The following is a 21,690-nucleotide window of genomic DNA, read 5'->3' as shown; positions in this document are numbered from 1 at the left end:
CGTTGCTCTATTGCGCACATACTGTATAACAGGGTCTGCTAACATTTCCTATCTTTGTGTGTCCTTATCTTTTCTGTGTTGGTTCTTTTTTTTATACATTAAAGAAAAACTTGGTGAGACCAAAAGAGAAACGTACAGTATGTCCTTAATTATTTTTTTGAGTGCTGATCCAGTTTGGTTTTCTGTACAGTTATATGCATGTTGCGGTGTGGATGCAGCATCATAGCACATCTAGCTGAATTGTGTTATACAGGGTGAGTGCTAATTCATCCTATTTTTGTATGTAATTCATTTCAAACATCAGTAGACTTGCTAATATGTTATGTTACTACTATATAATGGCTTTCTTAGTCAAAGTAGCATCACAATCATAATTTGTATCAATTATATAAAAACAATCAAATTATCTTTTTGCATTCAGACCTAAATGTTTCAGGTGACACGAATTGCTAATTTGTTTTCGGTGTTGGATAGAATAGTAAATCTATACATATCTAGTATCCGTATAATTAGGGGATATAAGGCAATACTATCCAGAAACAATATTATTCAAATTAAATAGACAGCCCCTCACGCCCATATTTATGACAGCATATCTTATCTTGGTCACATGATATGAAATCAACCCAAGGTGAGAGATACCAATGAAAAGCTTAACAACGAATGCTGAATAGTTTTGTCACCACGCTGGTGGCAAACACCCCTGGCACTAAACGTGTTAATAACAGCGTGCTAATTTGGACAATTCTAACATTATGTACAGAGTTTAAAATTCTTAATTAAGTTCCCTCTAATGCAAAATTAAAGCACATTATACTAACCCTAAAAGGAAATAGATCAAAATTGTTTTACTTTAGTATTAAGTATATTTTGGTTCCTTTAAGTCATAACTTTCTTTGGAGAATATTAGATGTTTATAAGAAGACACCAACCATAATTTGTTATTTTTTTGTGGTTAAATGGGCTTTAGTGTTCAGCTCAGGTCTCATTAGGATAATATAGCACTTGGGAATGAAGATACAGCACAGAAGTCCTGCACTGGAGGACAGGATGGCAAATACCTCCACGGCCACCATGTATTTGCCTTTGGTGCTCAGATATGCTGGGATAAAGGAGACCCAAACACTGCAGAACACCAGCATGCTGAAGGTGATATACTGAGCTTCATTGAAAGTGTCTGGTAAGTTCCTTGCTAGGAATGCAACAATAAAGCTTGAGAAAGCCAGAAGTCCCATATAACTGAGGGCGAAATAGAATATAGTGACCGAGCCTTCATTACACTGTAATATCATCTTGCCAAATTCTGATTGGGTGTCATAGTCTTGAAATGGAGGAGAGTGCATTAGCCACACAATGCAAATCACAACCTCACCCAGTGAGCAGAGGAGGACTAGATAGCTGGATACTCTGGTCCCCACCCACCTCCTCAATTTGCTGTCGGGTTTCATAGCATTAAAGGCGATGACAACTGTGATGGTTTTTGACAGAACACAAGACACAGCAACAGTAAAAATAATCCCAAAAGTCACTTGTCGTAGCAGGCAGGTCACCTTCAGAGGACGACCGATGAAAAGCAGAGAACAGAGAAAACACAGCACAAGAGAGATAAGAAGGATGTAGCTGAGGTTCTGGTTGTTGGCTCGTACAACTGGAGTGTCCTTGTGCTTGATAAAGATCACCAGCACTGCAACAGTGACAGCAGAAAAGGAAACAGCAAGGGCTGCAATACCGCCACCTAGTGGTTCCTCATAGGAAAGGAAATCTATCATTCTTGGGATACAAGTATCTCTCCTTATATTAGGCCAGTGATCCTCAGGGCACTTCAAACAGTTTTCCATATCTGACAAGAGAAAATAATTACAAATATTTATAACATTACATTTTATGGAAACATTTCAAACAGTTTGCTTTGCATTAGCATCCATACCTCAGCATTAATAACGTGGTATCATTAAACATACAAATCGACAAGGGTCTGAGAACAGATATCTATACTCAATAAGCAAAAAATACACAACATGTTATTAGCCTCAAGCTTTCATCCCCAATGAACAAAAAAGAGCCTGCCAAGGAACCAACTGATGAGGTTGATACATATAGGGGCCTATTCTACTAGCCTTGATAAGTTTGCTGCTACTGTACATCGCTAGGTTTGGAATGTTTTCGCTGAATGGTTTGTCAGTTTAGTTATCATGGTATTCAGAAAGCTCAGTGACCACTCTCAAACCATGAGGCAGGAAAATGCCCAAACCGTGCGGTCAGCAGCGATAAGATCGCAAGCCTCACTCAAAATTCTCCCTAATGCGATCTGGGACAGCTGCATAGAGAGAGCCGCCTCTCCCTGTACATATCTCACATGCGATCGCAGGGTTTTTATAAAAATGTTAATTCTAATGTACAGTATGTGAGCAGGGGGTCTCAAGGAGCAGAACCGCATTGATTTCAGGTCCAGGGACCACTTGCTTCCCTGTAATGGGTTGCCGGTATCTCCTATACATTTAAATGTCCTAGTCACGTGAAGCAGGACATTTAAACATTGTATGGGGATACCGGCACCCAATAACGGTGATTATTACAAAAAAATTGTGATTAAGGCGCTCCTCTTAAAAGTGATAATAATTAAATAAATAAAGTGATATAAACTAAATAGTGATTAAAAATAAAAATGTGTACAATGTGTTTAATAATAAATAGTAGTGATAAAATGCAGCTACAACCCTCTGAAGAGATGGTCCAGTTCTCTTTTTTGCAAGTATCCAATGGGGTTGTGGGGAGCGCAGATGTCACCATATGTAAAGAATGGAGATATATATAGTGCAGTAGTTCTTAACTCAAATTTGACTCTTAAGTAGCAGAATGAAATTTGTGTGGTGTCCCTCGGTAAGAGATAAAAATCACACTTAGTGCAACATTGTGAGTTCTTAAAATATAATATATTAGCAGATAAATATCGCACTTACATTTGTGCAATAAGGATAAGGCACATACAAATTAAAGGTGGCTTTGACCCTCTGCTCTTTCTTGCCGCTCGCACACCGTCACGTCACATCCGTCTCTCATCCGCGATCGTCGACGTCACTTCCGGATGCGGGTTAACTTAAAATCGGGAGCCGTGGAGACGGGAGATGCTGGGCAGATGCTGGATAGTGTGCAGGGGCTTGCGTAGCCTACTGATGTGTCACACTTCGCGTTTCGCTTTACAAAAGCTTCATCAGGAGTATAATCTACGGCGCCTCTCTGGTCTAAATAAATATGCTATACTTCATTGTGATTGGATAAAGTGGGAATTGCTAGAATGCTATTGGTCAATTTATTGCATTGTGATTAGGTGATAGGGGCTAATACATAATAATACTACTCTATCTTTTTTTATATAATACAAACAAGTACAACTTTATTGACATTTATACAATCTCATAAAAACTAAAATAAGTTAGTAACCTATACAGAATGGATGAATTAAAACAATTAAATATTTAATATTTTAATATTATAAGAGATAGGGGACTTCCTAACAAGTTTCTATTTATACTCCAAATAAGTGATCATCAATAAATACAACGGGGATATAAATAGGAAAGGAAGAGCAAGAAACAAGAATTAACATTACTCATAAATTATAAAATACATTAATTTTAAATACAAAATAGACATTAACAACAAGGGATACATATTAAAGAACTATAGACACATTGAAGGGTAAATTTAATTTATACCTATAAAATAAATTAATTTAAAAATATTAAAGGTTAAAACTTGTGTAGCCATGTCTAAGATTGGTGTACATATCTCTTTCTCATGCTGGCAGTAAATCTGGTAAGTATGCAGGGCTGCCAGCAACAATCAATGAGGTTTGCCCTCACACCCTGGTGAGGTGTCATATGTCCCCAAAGGAAGTGACAACATGCAGTGTGTTCCCACTTAGTGATACAGAGCATGTTTGTTCTCCGGGGGGTGATATAAGACACAGCACTGCCTAAAGTTAGAAGTTCAGTTTCCTGTTGTTGTGCTGCCTCTGTTCAGTGAGAGGCACGTGAAGGTCTGCAACAGTGTTGCAGTGTCTCATGCTAGCTGTGAGTCAGTGAGCATAAGCAGCAGAGTTAGAGGAGCTGACAGAGACAGAGCAGCTCAAGAGAGAGATGCAGAGGTAGAGAGAGGAGCTTACAGCAGACAGAGAAGCTGGGGAATCTCTCTGAGAGGATATGTGGAAAGCAGCTCTATTAGAGAAGGGACCTTCCTAAGGGTGTGCTACAAAGAGATGAGTGGCTGAGCTGTTATCTGTGAGGGGCAGCTGGCCCACATCACCATGCCAATAAAGATGCCCTGTTCGAATATACCTCCACTGTGTGAGTGTGAAGTTACTCAGCAGTGGATGGCACCACCAAGAAGGAGTTCCTCACCAGGACCATCTCCCTGCGGAAGCACAGATCCTGATGAGGTGGAGGAGCTGCACTGGATATAGGTAGAACTCGCACACACTACCTCAGCTGCCTGTCTGGATGACATCCCCTAATACCATCAAGCGGGAGACTCAGGAGCCCTGTTGCCTACAGGTGCACCACCAGACACGAACATGTAATGGGGACTGGTTAGACCACACTGGCCAATGTGAGATTGGGTGGGGGAAAACCCGTTACACTTGAATAAAAGTTTTTAATTATTTTTAAATGAATGCACCAATCTCAATATCTACGTTTAACCCCTTTGGATTCAGCGTTTTGAGGCAGTGAATCCAAAAGGTTTCTCTTTTTAACAATTCAATCGCTCGATTTCCTCCTCTCCAATTTTGAGGAATATGTTCTATCCCTTTTAGAATTAGATCTTTGGGATTGGATTGGTGAGATAAGTTAAAATGTTTAGGGACACTATGTGTGTCCATTTTTCTTCATATGTTCCCTATATGTTCTAAGGCTCTAATTTTTAAAGTTCTAATGGTCTTGCCTATGTATTGTAGCCCGCATGGACATTTGAGCATATAAATCATAAAATCAGTATTACAGTTTAAAAATTGTTTAATTTTAAACTCCTCATTGGTGACGTGTGATTTAAAAATATCTTTGTTCCCTTTTGAACAAAAATTACAGGCCGTAGAGTTACCACATGAAAAAAATCCTTTTGGAAGTTTCAACCAATTTTTATCTTGTGTATCCTCCCTTATTGGTTTGAGGATACTTGGTGCTAATTTTTTGTTTTAAATTGTTTTGCCTTTGTAAAAATTATATTTGGCCGTGGTGGTAATATACTTACAAGTACTGGATCGTTTTGTAAAATGTGCCAATGTTTGTTTATAGCCTGTTTTATTTTATTGGCATCCTTATTATATTTTGTCATAAACGTGGTTGTGAAATCTATTTTACTATTTTTCCTTACAGTATAATTAGAAGCTGTCTGTCAAGCTTATCCGTTCTATCTTTTGCATCTATCATAATGGATTTATTATATTTCTTTTCTTTAAATTTATCCATTAGTATCTCTGATTGCTCTTCATACGTATGATATACGTCACCAATGAGGAGTTTAAAATTAAACAATTTTTAAACTGTAATACTGATTTTATGATTTATATGCTCGAAAGTCCTTGCGGGCTACAATAAGAGGCAAGGCCATTAGAACTTTAAAAATTAGAGACTTAGAACATATAGGGAATATATATGAAGAAAAATGGACACACATAGTGTCCCTAAGCATTTTAACTTATTTCACCAATCCAATCCCAAAGATCTAATTCTAAAAGGGATAGAACATATTCCTCAAAATTGGAGAGGAGGAAATAGAGCGATTGAATTGTTAAAAAGAGAAACCTTTTGGATTCACTGCCTCAAAACGCTGAATCCAAAGGAGTTAAATGTAGATATTGAGATTGGTGCATTCATTTAAAAATAATTAAAAACTTTTATTCAAGTTTTAACCTTTTAATATTTTTAAATTAATTTATTTTATAGGTATAAATTAAATGTACCCTTTTATGTGTCTATAGTTCTTTAATATGTATCCCTTGTTGTTAATGTCTATTTTGTATTTAAAATTAATGTATTTTATAATTTATGAGTAATGTTAATTCTTGTTTCTTGCTCTTCCTTTCCTATTTATATCCCCGTTGTATTTATTGATGATCACTTATTTGGAGTATAAATAGCAACTAGTTAGGAAGTCCCCTATCCCTTATAATATTAAAAATATTAAATATTTAATTGTTTTAATTCATCCATTCTGTATAGGTTACTAACGTATTTTAGTTTTTATGAGATTGTATAAATGTCAATAAAGTTGTACTTGTTTGTATTATATAAAAAAAGATAGAGTAGTATTATTATGTATTAGCCCCTATCACCCAATCACAATGCAATAAATTGACCAATAGCATTCTAGCAATTCCCACTTTATCCAATCACAATGAAGATAGCATATTTATTTAGACCAGAGAGGCGCCGTAGATTATACTCCTGATGAAGCTTTTGTAAAGCGAAACGCGAAGTGTGACACATCAGTAGGCTACGCAAGCCCCTGCATACTATCCAGAATCTGCCCAGCAACTCCCGTCACCACGGCTCCCGATTCTAAGTTCACCCGCATCTGGAAGTGACGTTGACGATCGTAGACGTGAAACGGAAGTGACGTGACAGTGTGCGAGCGGCAAGAAGGAGCAGAGGGACAAAGCCACCTTTAATTTTTATGTGCCTTATCCTTATTGCACAAATGTAAGTGCGATATCTATCTGCTAATATATTATGTTTTAAGAACTCACAGTGTTGCACTAAGTGTGATTTTTATCTCTAACCGAGGGACACCACACAGACTACTGTACCTGAGAGGATAATTTCATACTGCTGTCATTTCACTGGGAGAATGTGAGTTTTCATTCTGCTACTTAAGAGTCAAATTTGAGTTAAGAACTACTGCACTATATACTGTATATCTCTATTCTTTACATATGGTGACCTCTGCGCTCCCCACAACCACCATTGGATACCCAATAATGGTGCCTGCATCTCGGGAAGCATGGGGTCCCGGATCTCAAATCAATTATGTTCTGCTCCAGAGACCCCGATCTCATGCACTAGTATTAACATTTTTATAAAAATAGCTTAATTACCTTAGTGGGTATTCGCTAAAGCAATGAAGGGGTTAAACTTGAATAGTCATTTTATTGAGAGCAGAGTGGGTGGATGAAGGGGGTAGTAGCTCAGGATGGGTTTTTAAGCCTGCCTGGAAGGTTGCGGGAGGTGTTAACCCTTTCACTACCATTGCGGTTGGAACCGCTATGGTAATGAAGGGGTAACCAGTCCCGCTACCCACCTAGTAGGCCTAAACACACACCTTGGGGCAACTACCCACTCACTCTACCCCCAATAAACATAAATAAATACAACAACCCTAGTACCCTCTTCCTCTAACCTCAACAACCCCCCTTCCTCCCCCCAACACATACAGTACAGTAATTGGCAAAATTATTCTTATCCAGATATGGATAATAGCTAATTTGCCCATTCTAAATAAAACATTAGCCAGCCAGCATAAATAGAGTACATAAAACTTGCATTTAACTGTGACATCCTGATGATCAGGATGAGACATCCTCATCATCATCCTCCATGTGCATGTCCTCCGTTTGCAGGAACAGAACAATAAAAAATACAATCTAATTGCCCTAACTTCTTAATCACCTTAGAGGTTAATAGACGCTATAGTAATTAAGGGGTAAACCCTCCCCCCGATACCCACCCAGGAGGCCTAACCACCCACCTGGGGCCACTATCCCATCCTCTACCCATTGATTGGCACAGTGGTACTTCATGCCCATAAAATATGGGAATGATAAGCCACTATGGCAGTCAATGGGCAACAAGAAAAAAAACAACCTCACCAAAAAGGCTCAAAAATAAAATAAATACACAAGCACCTAAATACCAGAAGAAGAAAATAACTAAAAAGCTTAGCCAACACATCAATACAATTAATCTAACACCAAAAAAAATTATGAAATTAATGTAATCCCAAAATTCAACAATAATACCATTAAATAAACACCTAGCCAACAGAACAATTAAAGAAATGTAACCCCTAATCAATCCTAAAATGTAATAAAACCAACACCTACAAATACATAACAATTAAGTCAAAATAAAAAAATACACAGAGTACACATATTCCCAACAAGTTATGAGAAACCACAACCATTGCCACATTATATATATATATATATATATATATATATATATATATATATATATATATATATATATATATATATATATATGCATATAAGTGTCAAAAGGAGTGATAGTGGGCATGGCTAAATGTATGCAGCAAAAAAACAAAAATGCCCAAAGCTACTTCCAATGTGACAAAAATACACAGTGCAATACCTATATATCTCTTGTAAAAAGGGTCATATAGTTTAACCCTTTGGCCATAGCATATTAAGCCTGCTGCCATATACAAGGCATGACAAAGCAGGTCCTAACACTCACCTGAGTTAAAATTATTTTTACCTGTATAATTACAGGAAGAATGATCTACACTGGATCTGTCGTAACCTGGCAAAATGAAACTGACCTGCCAACTTGGAAAGTGGGGTAGGGAAAGCCTAAACCTTGGGGGGGGGGGCACTACCCTCCCATAAGCAACTGAGACCAGCTGCACACAGTTAACAAAATACACAGATTCCCAACAAGCTCTGAGAAACCCCAACCATTACCACATCATATATATATATATATATATATGCATATAAGTGTCAAAAGGAGTGCTAGTGAGCGTGGCTAAATGTATACAGCAAAAAAACAAAAATGCCCAAAGCTACTTCCAATGTGACAAAAATACACAGTGCAATACCTATATATCTCTTGTAAAACGGGTCATACAATAAACAGAAAAAGAAAAAATAACAATCAATTCAAAACAAATATTTGCCCAAAAAAAAACAGGACTGCACACATCTTTATAAAAAAAGGTCTTCGCCATTCGGTGTTCCTGGTCCTTAACTACCTGTATACAATTATAGCTGTATTTTAAAGTTCTTCGACAAACAGCATTTTGTAAGCAACTTCCAGCAGCATATTATAAGTAACTATAAATATAGGCAAAGCTCGACCAATTGGTATTTGACCAACGTTGAACTTGATGGCTTACAGGTGTAGCTAAAAACCCATGGCGTGCTCCAGCGGCTGAAATAGCACAATAGGCCTCCCCTATGGAGTGTGGCTGAATGAAAATGAAGCCCGCTTCTCTCGATGGTGGGTTGTGTATGTCCCGCTCCAGCGTGCCACGGATTTGTAGCACGTTGGCTACATCTACATGTCTTTCTTTTTTTTTTTTAATCTAATCGACAATGTAGTCATTTAAACTGCTCAATAGAGCTGACTACTGAGATGGACTTGCTCGTTTAGGATCTACTCAACTCACTTTTTGGACATTTAAATTGACCAGTTGCTGTGGAGAAGTCCGTGACAATGACAAAGCTGTTAAGCAGCCAAGACAGAAAAAAAGGTGTGTGTGCTGTGCACGCGCATAGTAAGTGAAACTTCTTTGACTTTTGTCACAGAAATTGTATTTGTGTTGGTGATGTTTTAATTAAAAATCAAAATACAATTTCATTGACAAAACGCAAATAAATTTGACTTAGAATGCGCGTGCTCAGCACACATCCCCTGTATTAGCTATTTGCACTAAGTGTGAATTCCTCATATGTGCGTGTGACTGACTGAGAGTGTGCGTGACTGAGAGTGTGCGTGACTGAGAGTGTGCGTGACTGAGAGTGTGCGTGACTGAGAGTGTGCGTGACTGAGAGTGTGCGTGACTGAGAGTGTGCGTGACACGCTGAGAGTGTGCGCGTGACACGCTGAGAGTGTGCGCGTGACACGCTGAGAGTGTGCGCGTGACACGCTGAGAGTGTGCGCGTGACACGCTGAGAGTGTGCACGTGACACGCTGAGAGTGTGCGCGTGACACGCTGAGAGTGTGCGCGTGACACGCTGAGAGTTTGCGCGTGACACGCTGAGAGTGTGCGCGTGACACGCTGAGAGCTGAGAGTGTGCGCGCGTGACGCTGAGAGTGTGCGCGCGTGACGCTGAGAGTGTGCGCGCGCGTGACGCTGAGAGTGTGCGCGCGCGTGACGCTGAGAGTGTGCGCGCGCGTGACGCAGAGAGTGTGCGCGCGCGTGACGCAGAGAGTGCGCGCGCGTGACGCAGAGAGTGTGCGCGCGCGTGACGCTGAGAGTGTGCGCGCGCGTGACGCAGAGAGTGTGCGCGCGCGTGACGCAGAGAGTGTGCGCGCGCGTGACGCAGAGAGTGTGCGCGCGCGTGACGCAGAGAGTGTGCGCGCGCGTGACGCAGAGAGTGCGCGCGCGTGACGCAGAGAGTGTGCGCGCGCGTGACGCAGAGAGTGTGCGCGCGCGTGACGCAGAGAGTGTGCGCGCGCGTGACGCAGAGAGTGTGCGCGCGCGTGACGCAGAGAGTGTGCGCGCGCGTGACGCAGAGAGTGTGCGCGCGCGTGACGCAGAGAGTGTGCGCGCGCGTGACGCTGAGAGTGTGCGCGCGCGTGACGCTGAGAGTGTGCGCGCGCGTGACGCTGAGAGTGTGCGCGCTCGTGTGTGTGACAGTGTGTGTCTGAGTGCTCGTGTGTGTGACAGTGTGTGTCTGAGTGCTCGTGTGTGTGACAGTGTGTGTCTGAGTGCTCGTGTGTGACAGTGTGTGTCTGAGTGCTCGTGTGTGTGACAGTGTGTGTCTGAGTGCTCGTGTGTGTGACAGTGTGTGTACCTTCCGCATGAAGCTCCTCTCCTAGGCGGCCGTGACCAGCAGGCGGCCGGACGACTAGTCTGCACATCCCTCCGGAGCAGCCTCCTGAAGGGAGTCCACGGCTGCAGGGACCACAGGAGCCCCTCGGGCTCTACCCCACAGAAGCTGCCGCCCTGCAGGGATGGGGAGAGGCTCAGCTCCAGCTCCCCGCCCCGGTACCAGCCCAGGGAGGTGAAAGTCTCCCCGCCCTCACCAGTCACCTCCTGCCCGGAGCTCAGGCCTGAGACTGACCCGCAGCGGCTCATCCCACAAGCAGCGGCCAGGGGAGGCCTGCAGGGACACGGGCATGCACCGGGAGGAGAGGCCGCAGGAGATCAGGGCCTGGAGCAGTGTGGGCTGCAGTGTCCCTATGAGAGCCGTGGCGTCACCATGACTACCGCATGCGTGGCATGTCAGCGGGCGCGGGGAACAGCGCATGCGCGGCATGGCAGTGCACGTTTGGGGGGAATGGCAGCTGGGACCGGCGGCCGTTAGGAGCGGCACAGCAGCCGGCCGTGTGAGGAGAGCGGCGCCCTTTAGTCAGCGGGACACAGGGAAGCGGAGGTAGGGAAGAGGGAGGAGAGAGGCTGAGCAGCGGCTCCTCCTATCTCAGCCGGAGTACTTGCGGGGCTTCCGCCATCTTATTACACCCGCAGCACCGGAAGCTCTGCGGCAGCCATCTTGCTATACTCATGGCAGTGGCCGTTAGGAGCGGCGCCGGCGGCTATCGCCGCCGCCGCCGCATGTCACAGCAGGTGTGTGGGCAGCATGTCACAGCGGGTGTGTGTGGGGGAGAAGCGGCTGTTAGGAGCGGCGCCTGCGGCTATCGCCGCCGCCGCCGCCGCATGTCACAGTAGATGCGGGGGGGGGGGGAGGGGGGAGCCGTGACGTCACTTCCGTTTCACATTTGTCCCCCATCTCTCCCGTTTTACCCCATCAGAATAGGTGCCACTAAAGAAGTTTCACTTCAAAAATGCATTGTGTGTTACTGTGAAACAAAAAGACCTGCGCTCATACAGTAAGTGATCAGTGATGGGTGATAGTGACTTAGAAATAAGGTATAAATTACAACCTGATTAGGGTGAGGTTTTGTGCTGCTGGTCAATTAGGATGGCTCAAACACCAGGCTACATGGAAACAGAGAAAAGACAGCGCAAAAAAACCATAGTGTAGTATATTTAAAAAACTATTTATAGGGTGGGGGTGAGTGTTGCACGTACATCAATAAAAAAGGTTAACAGCATGACATGTTAGGGACATGTTACCGCTCGGCAGGGACAGCAGGACACGGACGGATGTATGTTGGACGTCCTCCCTCTAGCTGTTGGTATCCAAGAGCGGTGTATGCAGCTCTGCTTTAGGGAGCCTTCCCGTGTGCTGGAGATACTCCAACCGGTAGTTCAGAAGGGGTAATCTCCTAGTCGCTTCCAGGTTAGTCCACGCTTGCGTCTGACGTCATCTGGCAGCGTCTCTCAGCCGGTCGCGTCTTTGGTGCGTCTCTCCCACACGATAGTTTCTCGAGTGATTAGGAAAGTCCCGAACAAGTCCCAAATAAAACAAGTGCAATAATATATAACCGCAATGGGAGTAGATATAGAAAATGAAGGAACGCGCCCTTAAGCTAAAATGAGACTGAACAGGCCTTATACTGAATAAGGCTTGTGACATCACATTTTAGGGTCAGATGGTACAGGTTCATTCTGATTGGATGCTGTATCATGTGATAGGCTTTAAAAACAAATAAGAGTATGATGTCATCTCCAAGGGAGGTACTTCACATCCTTAAAACCAAATGGCTGATATCACATGGTACTACCCACAATGGGATCGAAGACAATACCATTGGTTCCTGTACCATGGATATGTTCCATTTTTTAACAAATGATGTGACATCATTTTAAGGGATTACTGTATGTCACATCCATAAAAAAATAAAAATAAATTAAAAAAGCCTGTAACATGATACAACGTCCAATCGGATTGGACCTCTACCATCTGACCCTAAAATGTGACGTCACAGGCCTTATGTAAGGCCTGTTTCATCTCATTTTAGCTTTATATGCCGATAAGTCAACATCCGTTTTGAATTTAACATGGGGAATGGATTACAAGGATAGAAGATTCAAGATGGCAGAAAACAATTAAAGAAGATGGAAAAAAGAAGATTTTTTTTTAACATGATGCTGATTTTCACCGAGGATGGCGGCGGACGATGTCTTTGATTGAGAGCTTCCTGATACGCCGGAATTCTGAGGGTGAAGAATTCTAAAGGTACTGTAAGACAAATTTTGAATGTATGTACAGTAATTGTCTTTTTCAGGTTTTTTATTGAATTTCTTTCTTTTAATGTATTAATCTGTGTCCGTTTAGGGTAAACATTAATACAGTGATAGCCAATGTATTTTTGGGCAAATTCTTGCTTTCTATTGAGTGTTATTTTTTTTATTTCAGTTTATTGTTTGGAATACTGAAAATTGTTTGTCATTTTCATTGCTTGGTTTTATTAATGTTTCCGATAGTTTAGTGTTTTTAATTAAATATTTTTTGTGTTGGCTCCTGCTTTCAATTGATGTGTTGCATAGTGGTTTTATTAATTAATTGATTTGCTGGCTACTGGATAAAATTAATTAATTGTTTTTTGGTTACTGCTTTTATTTATTTCATTTGTTGGCTAGTGTTTGTATTTCTTGAATTGTGGTGTTAATGTGCTTGTGTAGATGTTTGATTATTGTTTGTTTATTTGGAATTCATGCTTTTTAATTAGGTGACCATTGAGTGCTATAGTGGCTTATCATGCCCATATTATATAGGTATGAAGTACCACTATGCCAATCAATGAATACAGGGTGCATGTAGTGGGCCCGGGGTGAGTGGTTAGGACTCCAGTGTGGGTAGCGGGGATGGGTGGGTTAACCCCTTAATTACTATAGTGGTTATTAACCTCTAACGTGATTAAGGGGTAAGGGGCCATTAGATTGTTTTATGTCATGTATTATTTCTGTCAACGTAGGACATGGCCCTGAAGTATGCTGACGAGGATGCCCTTCATAATGGCAAGGGTAAGTCGAATGGTTTATTTACTTAATTTATGCTGGCAGCCAAATGTTTGATTTAATAATGGGCAAATGAGCTATTATCCATATGGGGATAATAGTTATTTTGCCCATTACTGTACTGTATGTTTTGGGGGGGGAGGGGGTGGGAGGGAGGTGCACTTTTTTTAAATGTATGCACATGTAGCCTTGTGTAATTTTAGGGTTACATGCCTCTCTCCTTCTGTGCGTTAATCCCTGTTAAATGGGCAGGTTTGCCAGAAGTAATCATGAGGTTTGCCCTCAACCCCCTGTGAGGTGTAGAGTGTAGCAAAGGAAGTGACAGAATGCTCTGTGTCCACTGACAGTGACACAGGGGTGGGCCTTCTGGAGCTATATATTACGCATCACTTTCTGAATTTAGCAGTTGAATCAAGTGTTCACTGAGTGCTCTGTTCAGTGGAGTTCAAGATCAAGTCTATCAAGTGGTTGCATAGTGTGACACTCTGATCCAGCACTATGCAGGTCTCTGGCACAGCTTAAGGCCCTCCCTTAGGGGAGAGGTGGCAGAGATTCTCCTTTCTCTATTATAGAGTCAGGGAGGGACTTCCTTGAGGTGGGCAACTTCAACATGTGCGGCTAAGTACCGGCCGCTATGATGGGCAGTCTGCCAATGAAGATGTTAATAAAGTTCAATGCCTTGATTGAAAGAACTTCTCGGCTGAGCCTGGAGTCATTCAGGGAGAAGTTGCACCCAGGGGTTCTCTTACAGAGACTCCTCCCTGCTATCGTGGGGACTTGGAAGAGATGGAGGCGCTGTACCAAAAGTGAGTACGTTCTCAGCACTACCTCACGAGCCAGTCCTAGTGAATTCCCCAATACCATCAAGCGGGAGATTCTGGAGTCCTGTAAGCCAGCAGGTGCACCACACGACATGACATGTAACTGGGGGCAGATTCCTCACATAGGGGCCCATATGAGATTGGGTAGGGGTCGAACTGTTACACACATTTATTTTTTTTGCAACAGGATTGACCTGCAGGCACCACCCGAGGATCCCCGGACATCCATGGGGACCACCGAGGACCCCTGGACACCAAAAGGGACCACCCGAGGACCCCTGACACCCACAGGGACCAACTAAGTACCCCCAAACACCTGTGGGAATCACCTGGGGGCCCCCAGACACCCATGGGATTTATCCGTGGGCCCCTAGACACGAATGGGAACCACCTGATGTGACAGTGAAGGAGTTAACCAGGCTCATCAATAAATGTTAAGCCAACATGGTTAACCCTGACCCATGTATTGGGGTCCTAGAGTGTCAGCTCTTGGACCCAGATGTCAAAAATGCATTGCTGAGACTGTGTGGAACTTTTGTGACATTAAAGACCTAGTTGTCTTTAGTCTTTACTGGGGTTCTGGGATTGGGAGATTTCTAGGCTGTAAGTTTCAGGGTAGGTTTGTCGGAGATAGTCTTTTGAGAATGTAGCTATGTGTCAGGGTTCCAGAGTTATGGGATACCCCAAAAGTTTTATTCAGGAATTGAATGAGGTTCTCGAATACAGCCAAGCACATTACTCTGCCAAACTCTGACTCTGAAAGCACTATTACGACTCACCGCCAGGATCCCTGTTGCAGCATCATCCAGACAAGGTAAATGGGTATGAAGGGGATAAACTATATCTGCAGCTATACACAGAGTCCCTAATGTAGCAGGGGTTATTTTTCTAAAGTGTGCCAAGAATGAGGCTAGTGAATGTACAGTAGGTGATTTATAAACTCACTCCATCCCTGACACCGGAATAGGAACGTACATCTTCTAGCACACAGAAGACAGGACACAATATATTTTATTAAATTGTTATATTTATAATAGGTATATATAAATTGATAACCTGTATATGAACGGAGGGATTTCCAAGTCATGGATTCCGGAAAACACAGATGGCTACCAAGCTTTGCGCCTCTGTGTCTGTGCGGAGTCCGTACTTGAAAGCCTCAGGGATGCCAAGGTGTTAGAACAGGAAGGGTACGGCAGTTCTGCTTGAGTACCCACATCCTGGGTTAACACAAGGCTATCCGTTAACCATTTGCCAGATCCCAGATTGTGAAGCCTGGGCAGCGGGTGGGCTCAGTATGCAAAGAGGCAGAGATGCTAGGTTGGCGCATGTCCCTTTACAGACTGAGAAAAGGTGCCCTCCTGGCTTTACAATACCAGCAAATCGGATGGATTCCCACACTCTGATAGGCTGCACAGGTTAGTGAATGAGAGCTTGAAAGCCTTAAGAGAGCTTGCAGCCACTCAGGAGCGCAGATTCCAAGCACCAAACTAACAGTGGCAAATTCAAAGATTCTCTGGACTGAATAGACGCGGGACGGCTTCAAGGATTTTAAACTTAGGAAAGTTTCTAAGTCCCGCTTTTGAGAATGTTCCAGGACTTTTGTGAGTAACTACCCTTCAAGAAAAAGGGCTCATAAAGAGGTAATGTTTGCGAATTTTGTTCCGAGGATAGATTTATTCGTAAGCCCCGTTCCCAATGTCACTGTAGACCAGAACTTTTAACACCAAAATTACCCGTATTCTTTGGCTGAGTAATACAAGAGATACAATAAATTGTTATTTATTTACAGAATGAACACACACACGGTAATTTACAAAAAACACTTGAAATACACTAACTGGGACAGGTCAAAACGAAATTTTCTACTTCCAAAACAAAATCTTTAGAAATAGTGTCTTTAGGTAAAAATTCCCAGTTGTGTGCATACAAAGCCAAAAACAGTCTTTGGCTAGTGGAGCGCTCGCAACCACTGTTTCTCCGCCAGAGCTGCTTTCCTCGTTCTACCATCGTAGAATTGGTTCTGAATTCCTTAGTTCTTACGAACTACTGAAGCTTGTACAAATCTTAGTTACAATGTTAAATCTTCTTACCGTATGAATCTTTCACTGCATGATGAATTTGACTCCCGATCAGATGCAGGGATTCTTATACAATACAAAACCCTTATCTGTAACCTCTGCAGCCAATCTCTGCATTGGAACTAATATTCCCACCTATCCCAGAGTTGCCCATACATGGCAAACCTGGAAGAGGGGCTTATTAGTTTGCTATGGGCATGCACGAACCTTGCACCTCTGCGCATAGCATACCCGAGCCACCTCCCTTACCTGGCGACATCTGGGCCATTTGCCCAGACATTTACTAAGATGGGCCGGACATCTGGGCCATTTGCCCAGACATTTACTAAGATGGGGATATTTGTATTAGCCCTCCACACTTCACACTTTATTCGGCTAAAGCTTTCAACTACGGACTTTTTCAGACACTGTGGAACCAAACCAGTGGGGTGTCTTAGAAGTCTGAGTTACATATGCACTGCTCACCTCACAGGAATTTCCTGCTATACACTTCTAAAGTACCTTAATCACGACTTAAGTGTTTTTCTCTGTTCCGACTGCCTGAATGAAAATTCCCTTATGCCTATAATGTTTAGCTGATGGGGAGCAAAACAGAATATGAATGAGTTAGGAGTTACTAACCAGTGCTGTTGGAGATCTCCCCCTCTGTGCATTGAACACAGACATAGCAGCATCTGGGCTTTCCTTCCTGCTGAGCTTTTCTGTACCCAGGCAGGCAGCTCTCACTGCACACAGAGCGGGGTGTCTGAGAATGCAAGGGAAAGTCATGAGCCACATATTATAATGTTTCATTTCTAGCATTGCTGCATGCACAGCGCAGATTGAGTAATATAGATTTTCCCTGTTACATAGTGTCGTGCATAAAGGGTCTAACTGTTGTGGCAGTACGGCCTCGCAGTAGGGTCAGTAAGAGTGAAAAAGGTATGTTTTTAGACTTTAAACCTGCATTGATTAACTTTCCAAAATAAAAGAAAGAGGCACACTGTCTCTTTAAGGCAAAACCAAGTAATAAAATAATAATAAAATCAAAACCTATGTTTACGGCATTAGGTCCCGCCCCCACAACCGACTTCTCTCCTACTCGACCTCGGCTTGCATCTGACCTCTACCGTCTTCGCTCCTCGACAAATGCTGTCCTCTACGACCATCCGACTTCTTCAAACACTGACCACGATGACTATTACGACTACCCTACCTTGTCCAACCCTGACCTGGCTACACGACTATCACTTTGCACTCCAGACGCGCTCACGCGGCTGGAGGTCGGTTCATACTAACATCCCCACCTCAGCCTTGCGGTGCCATCCTGTTTGTGGTGAGCACCCATTACACTTCCCTTGGGAGACGTACTAGACGGACAGGCCCTAGCTACCTGGCAGTCCAGCTAGACCAGTTACCAGCCCCAGATCATGCAACACAATATCAGGAAGTTATATTAGAGTCCTGCTCTGAATGTGATTGTTCGACATCTCTGCTTTCTCCATGTTATTACTCAATATATGTTATTGCTTACAGGCATTAGTAGCCTTCATTGTCAGAATAGTGCTGATTGGAACACAAAGTTTATTGAATGAGAATCTTAAACACACATCTTACACACATTATGAATAATGGGTATGCTATGGTTTTAAAGTCTCAAACTTCCATTATAAACAATGTCAGTTTGTGCAATGTCACTCTTTGCACACCTGACATAAAAATTGGCCTATGTTCAGGAAATACCATGGTTAGACCATGCAGTGGACACTTAAGTAGTGGGATTTAGTTACAGGTAATTCTATGTTCACATACTCACATCTACAGATGCAGCAAGATTTACTGTTCCTGTAACTGCAAACTGAAAATGTATATATTATTTAATATCTATATATTTTTCTATATTAAGTAGGAAAGCAATATATATATTCAGCACTCAATAGGTTAAAACATTTCAAGTTGTTTTTCTTTTAAGGGATCTTATTTTAAGTTTGTAACTTCAGGGACAACTTGAAACCTAGAAATGTTAGTGATAAGATAAATTCCAAACATTTCAGACAGATGTTTGCAGATGGCAACTTCCTGTAGTACAGAGTAAATACAGCCTGGTACTAAAAATAAGAATGTTTTAGTCAGCAAAAGCAGTTAGCTAAGACATGTGATTTATATCTCTTTGTCCTGATAGAATAAAGAATCACTTTGAACATAGCATAATCACTACATTCAGATACTTGAAACTGAACAGAAGTATCTACAGTATATGCTACAGTATATGCAAGTATCCTTGCTATAAAAAATGCTGACCTGATTGAAGAAATAAAGACTTTCGAATTTGAAGTGGAAACCTGATTCCTGAGTATTACATTGCAAAGATTTTTGTAACATAATGGTGGAGAGTTCGGCCACGGACTAACATCTAAAGGGGTAAAGGTGAGAGTTATTGTGTCTCCCAAAAGGAGAGGGGATTCTCTAAACCTTATCTCAGACTGTCAACTTTGTCTATGCCGATCCGGAATTGACAGACTTCATAGATATTGTTTCCAGTTCAGGAGGAAAAATGTGGTTAACCGTGAGAATAAAGAAGGGATGTCCATTATTGCAAGAAGTACTAAGATACTTAACATGAGATATACCGCTCACCTAGTGCTGCCTTAATCTACAAAGAACCTATATTAAATAAGTAAGGTGCATGTGGAGTATTACAAGGTGCATATAATTGATTCAAGATCCAAAGTACCCCAATTGTTGCACTCTATACATAATAATAAAAGTGTATGGACCTACTGCTGCGGCCAAGTTTATTCGAGCATTTGCCCATTCTTGGCCGCAGCAGTAGCCTGGCGCGCGCCCGAGAGTGACGGGCGCGCGCCGAAGCAGCGGAAGAGCGCCCTCCGATCGGGGCGCTCTCCCTACCGCTGCCGGGTCCGCCGGGTCCCCCGGAACCCCCTGCCGCTGTCCCGCGATTGCGGGACACCAGGGCTCCCTCGGGGAGCCCCTGGACGCGCGTGCAGGGGGCGCACGCTCCCGAAGACGCGTGACCACGCGTCTATGACGCGCGGCACGCCGAGGGGCGGCCACTAGCAAGCCGGGAAATCTCCCGGCTTGCGGATCTGGCCGCAGTGCGATAAACTGTGTCGCCACTGTAGCTGCCGATGTTGTGTTTTCACTAGGGACAATCTGACTAGCTACATCTGTAAGTAACAGGAAGACTTCCATTGTCTTTTCTTAGGTTTGGTGCCCAAAATTGTACTCCATATTCAAGGTGTGGTCTTACTAATGTTTTGTAAAGGGGCATAGTTATGTTTACTTCCATCGATTGCCCGTTTGATGCAAGATAAGATCTTGTTTGCCTTTGCAGCTACTGCATGACATTGGGCACTATTGCTAAGCCTGATGTCTACAAGCACTCCTAAATCCTCCTCCATGAAGGATTCCCCCAATTTATCCCCATTTAATTTGTAAGTCGCCTGTTTATTCTTGCATCCCAAATGCATAACCTTACATTTATCTGTATTAAACCTCATCTGCCATTTACCTGCCCACGTTTCCAGTCTCTCCAAGTCCTTCTGAAGAGAAATTACATCCTGCTCTGATTCTATTACCTTACACAATTTAGGATCATCAGCAAAGATGGAGACTTTTCTCTCAATGACAAGCTCAAGGTCATTAATAAACAAGTTAAAAAGCAGGGGTCCCAGTACCGATCCCTGAGGTTCTCCACTCACGACTTTAGCCCAACCCTAGACAGAATTAAAGAGGTAAAAGGGAGGAAGTTTGAAATATTTAAAGCTAAATTGAAGTTTGAGCTTGTGAACAAGCTGGTCGTGATACAGGAGGAAGAAATTATAATAGTTAAATGTAAGGATAGGACATGTGACATTGACCTAAATTGTAAGCAATTTGCAGTGTTAGGGTTGAAAAATCAGTATTGCTAAATTCCTAGCACTGTATCAGGAAAACATTTTAAATTGTATGCTTTGTGAAAAGAGACACAGGAGAAGAGATTAGCAGAAATATTAAGTAATTTCAAGGAAAATCATGGATAGGGATTGAGGCTGAACGAAAAATCAATTCAGCTCTCTCTCTCCCTCTTGAAGATGTCTGCAACTCACTGCAGCAGCCCCCATCTTTTTTTCACTGAAAGAGTGAAAGCTTCACTGAGAATTACACAGGAATTTGTGCAGTTCATAGACATGCAAGTTAACATTAACCAAGAAAGAAGTTAGCTAGAATTCTAAAGATTTTTTTTCAATTAGATTTAAACAAATTAATGCATACAACTCAACCCCGTTATAGCGCAATCCGCTATAACGCGGATCCGCAAATAACGCGGTTTGAGCATGGACCCTGAATATATATATTTAAAAAAAGGGGGGTTTGCACACACACACGCACACGCACACACACACACACTGCACACACACAGCACACAAACAGCACACTACACACTGCACACTACACACGCAGCACACACACTGCACACACAATGCCCACACAGCACCAGCACACAGCACACTGCACACACTCACAGCACACACATACACTAAACACACTCACTGCACACTGAAAACACTCACTGTACACTGCACACACAGCACACTGCACACACACTGCACACACACAGCACACACACAACACACTGCACACACACCACACACACAGCACCAGCACACACTCACTCACTGCACACTACACACACTCACAGCACACTGCACACAATCACAGCACACTGCACACACAACACACATAGCACATACTCAATGCACACAGCACACACACACTCACTGTACACAGCACACACACTGCACACACAGCACCAGCACACACACAGCACACACAGCACACTGCACACACTCACAGCACACTGCACACACTCACTGCACACAGCACACACAGCACACACAGCACACACAGCACACACAGCACACACAGCACACACAGCACACAGAGCACACACCGCACACAGTCACAGTACACTACACACA

The 21,690-nt window shown here is 42.8% G+C and overlaps 1 protein-coding gene across 1 annotated transcript in view; it reads right to left on the bottom strand.

Moving 5' to 3' along the window:
- Window positions 1–828: 828 nt before the first annotated feature.
- The window catches only part of LOC142492232 (vomeronasal type-2 receptor 26-like), an 81,509-nt gene continuing 60,647 nt past the window's right edge, over window positions 829–21,690 (bottom strand). Inside the window, exons 6-7 of the mRNA XM_075594900.1 lie at window positions 17,351–17,474; window positions 829–1,840 (exon numbers count right to left, since the gene is read on the bottom strand). Of these exons, the coding sequence (XP_075451015.1) occupies window positions 942–1,840; window positions 17,351–17,474 (1,023 nt within the window). The 3' untranslated portion in view covers window positions 829–941. The remainder of the gene's footprint in view (window positions 1,841–17,350; window positions 17,475–21,690) is intronic.

Source organism: Ascaphus truei, chromosome 4 (genome assembly GCF_040206685.1).
Source record: "Ascaphus truei isolate aAscTru1 chromosome 4, aAscTru1.hap1, whole genome shotgun sequence".
Classification (NCBI taxonomy): domain Eukaryota; kingdom Metazoa; phylum Chordata; class Amphibia; order Anura; family Ascaphidae; genus Ascaphus; species Ascaphus truei.
The sequence above is the reverse complement of the archived record's forward strand: the minus strand, read 5'-3'. Positions and strand labels throughout refer to the sequence as shown.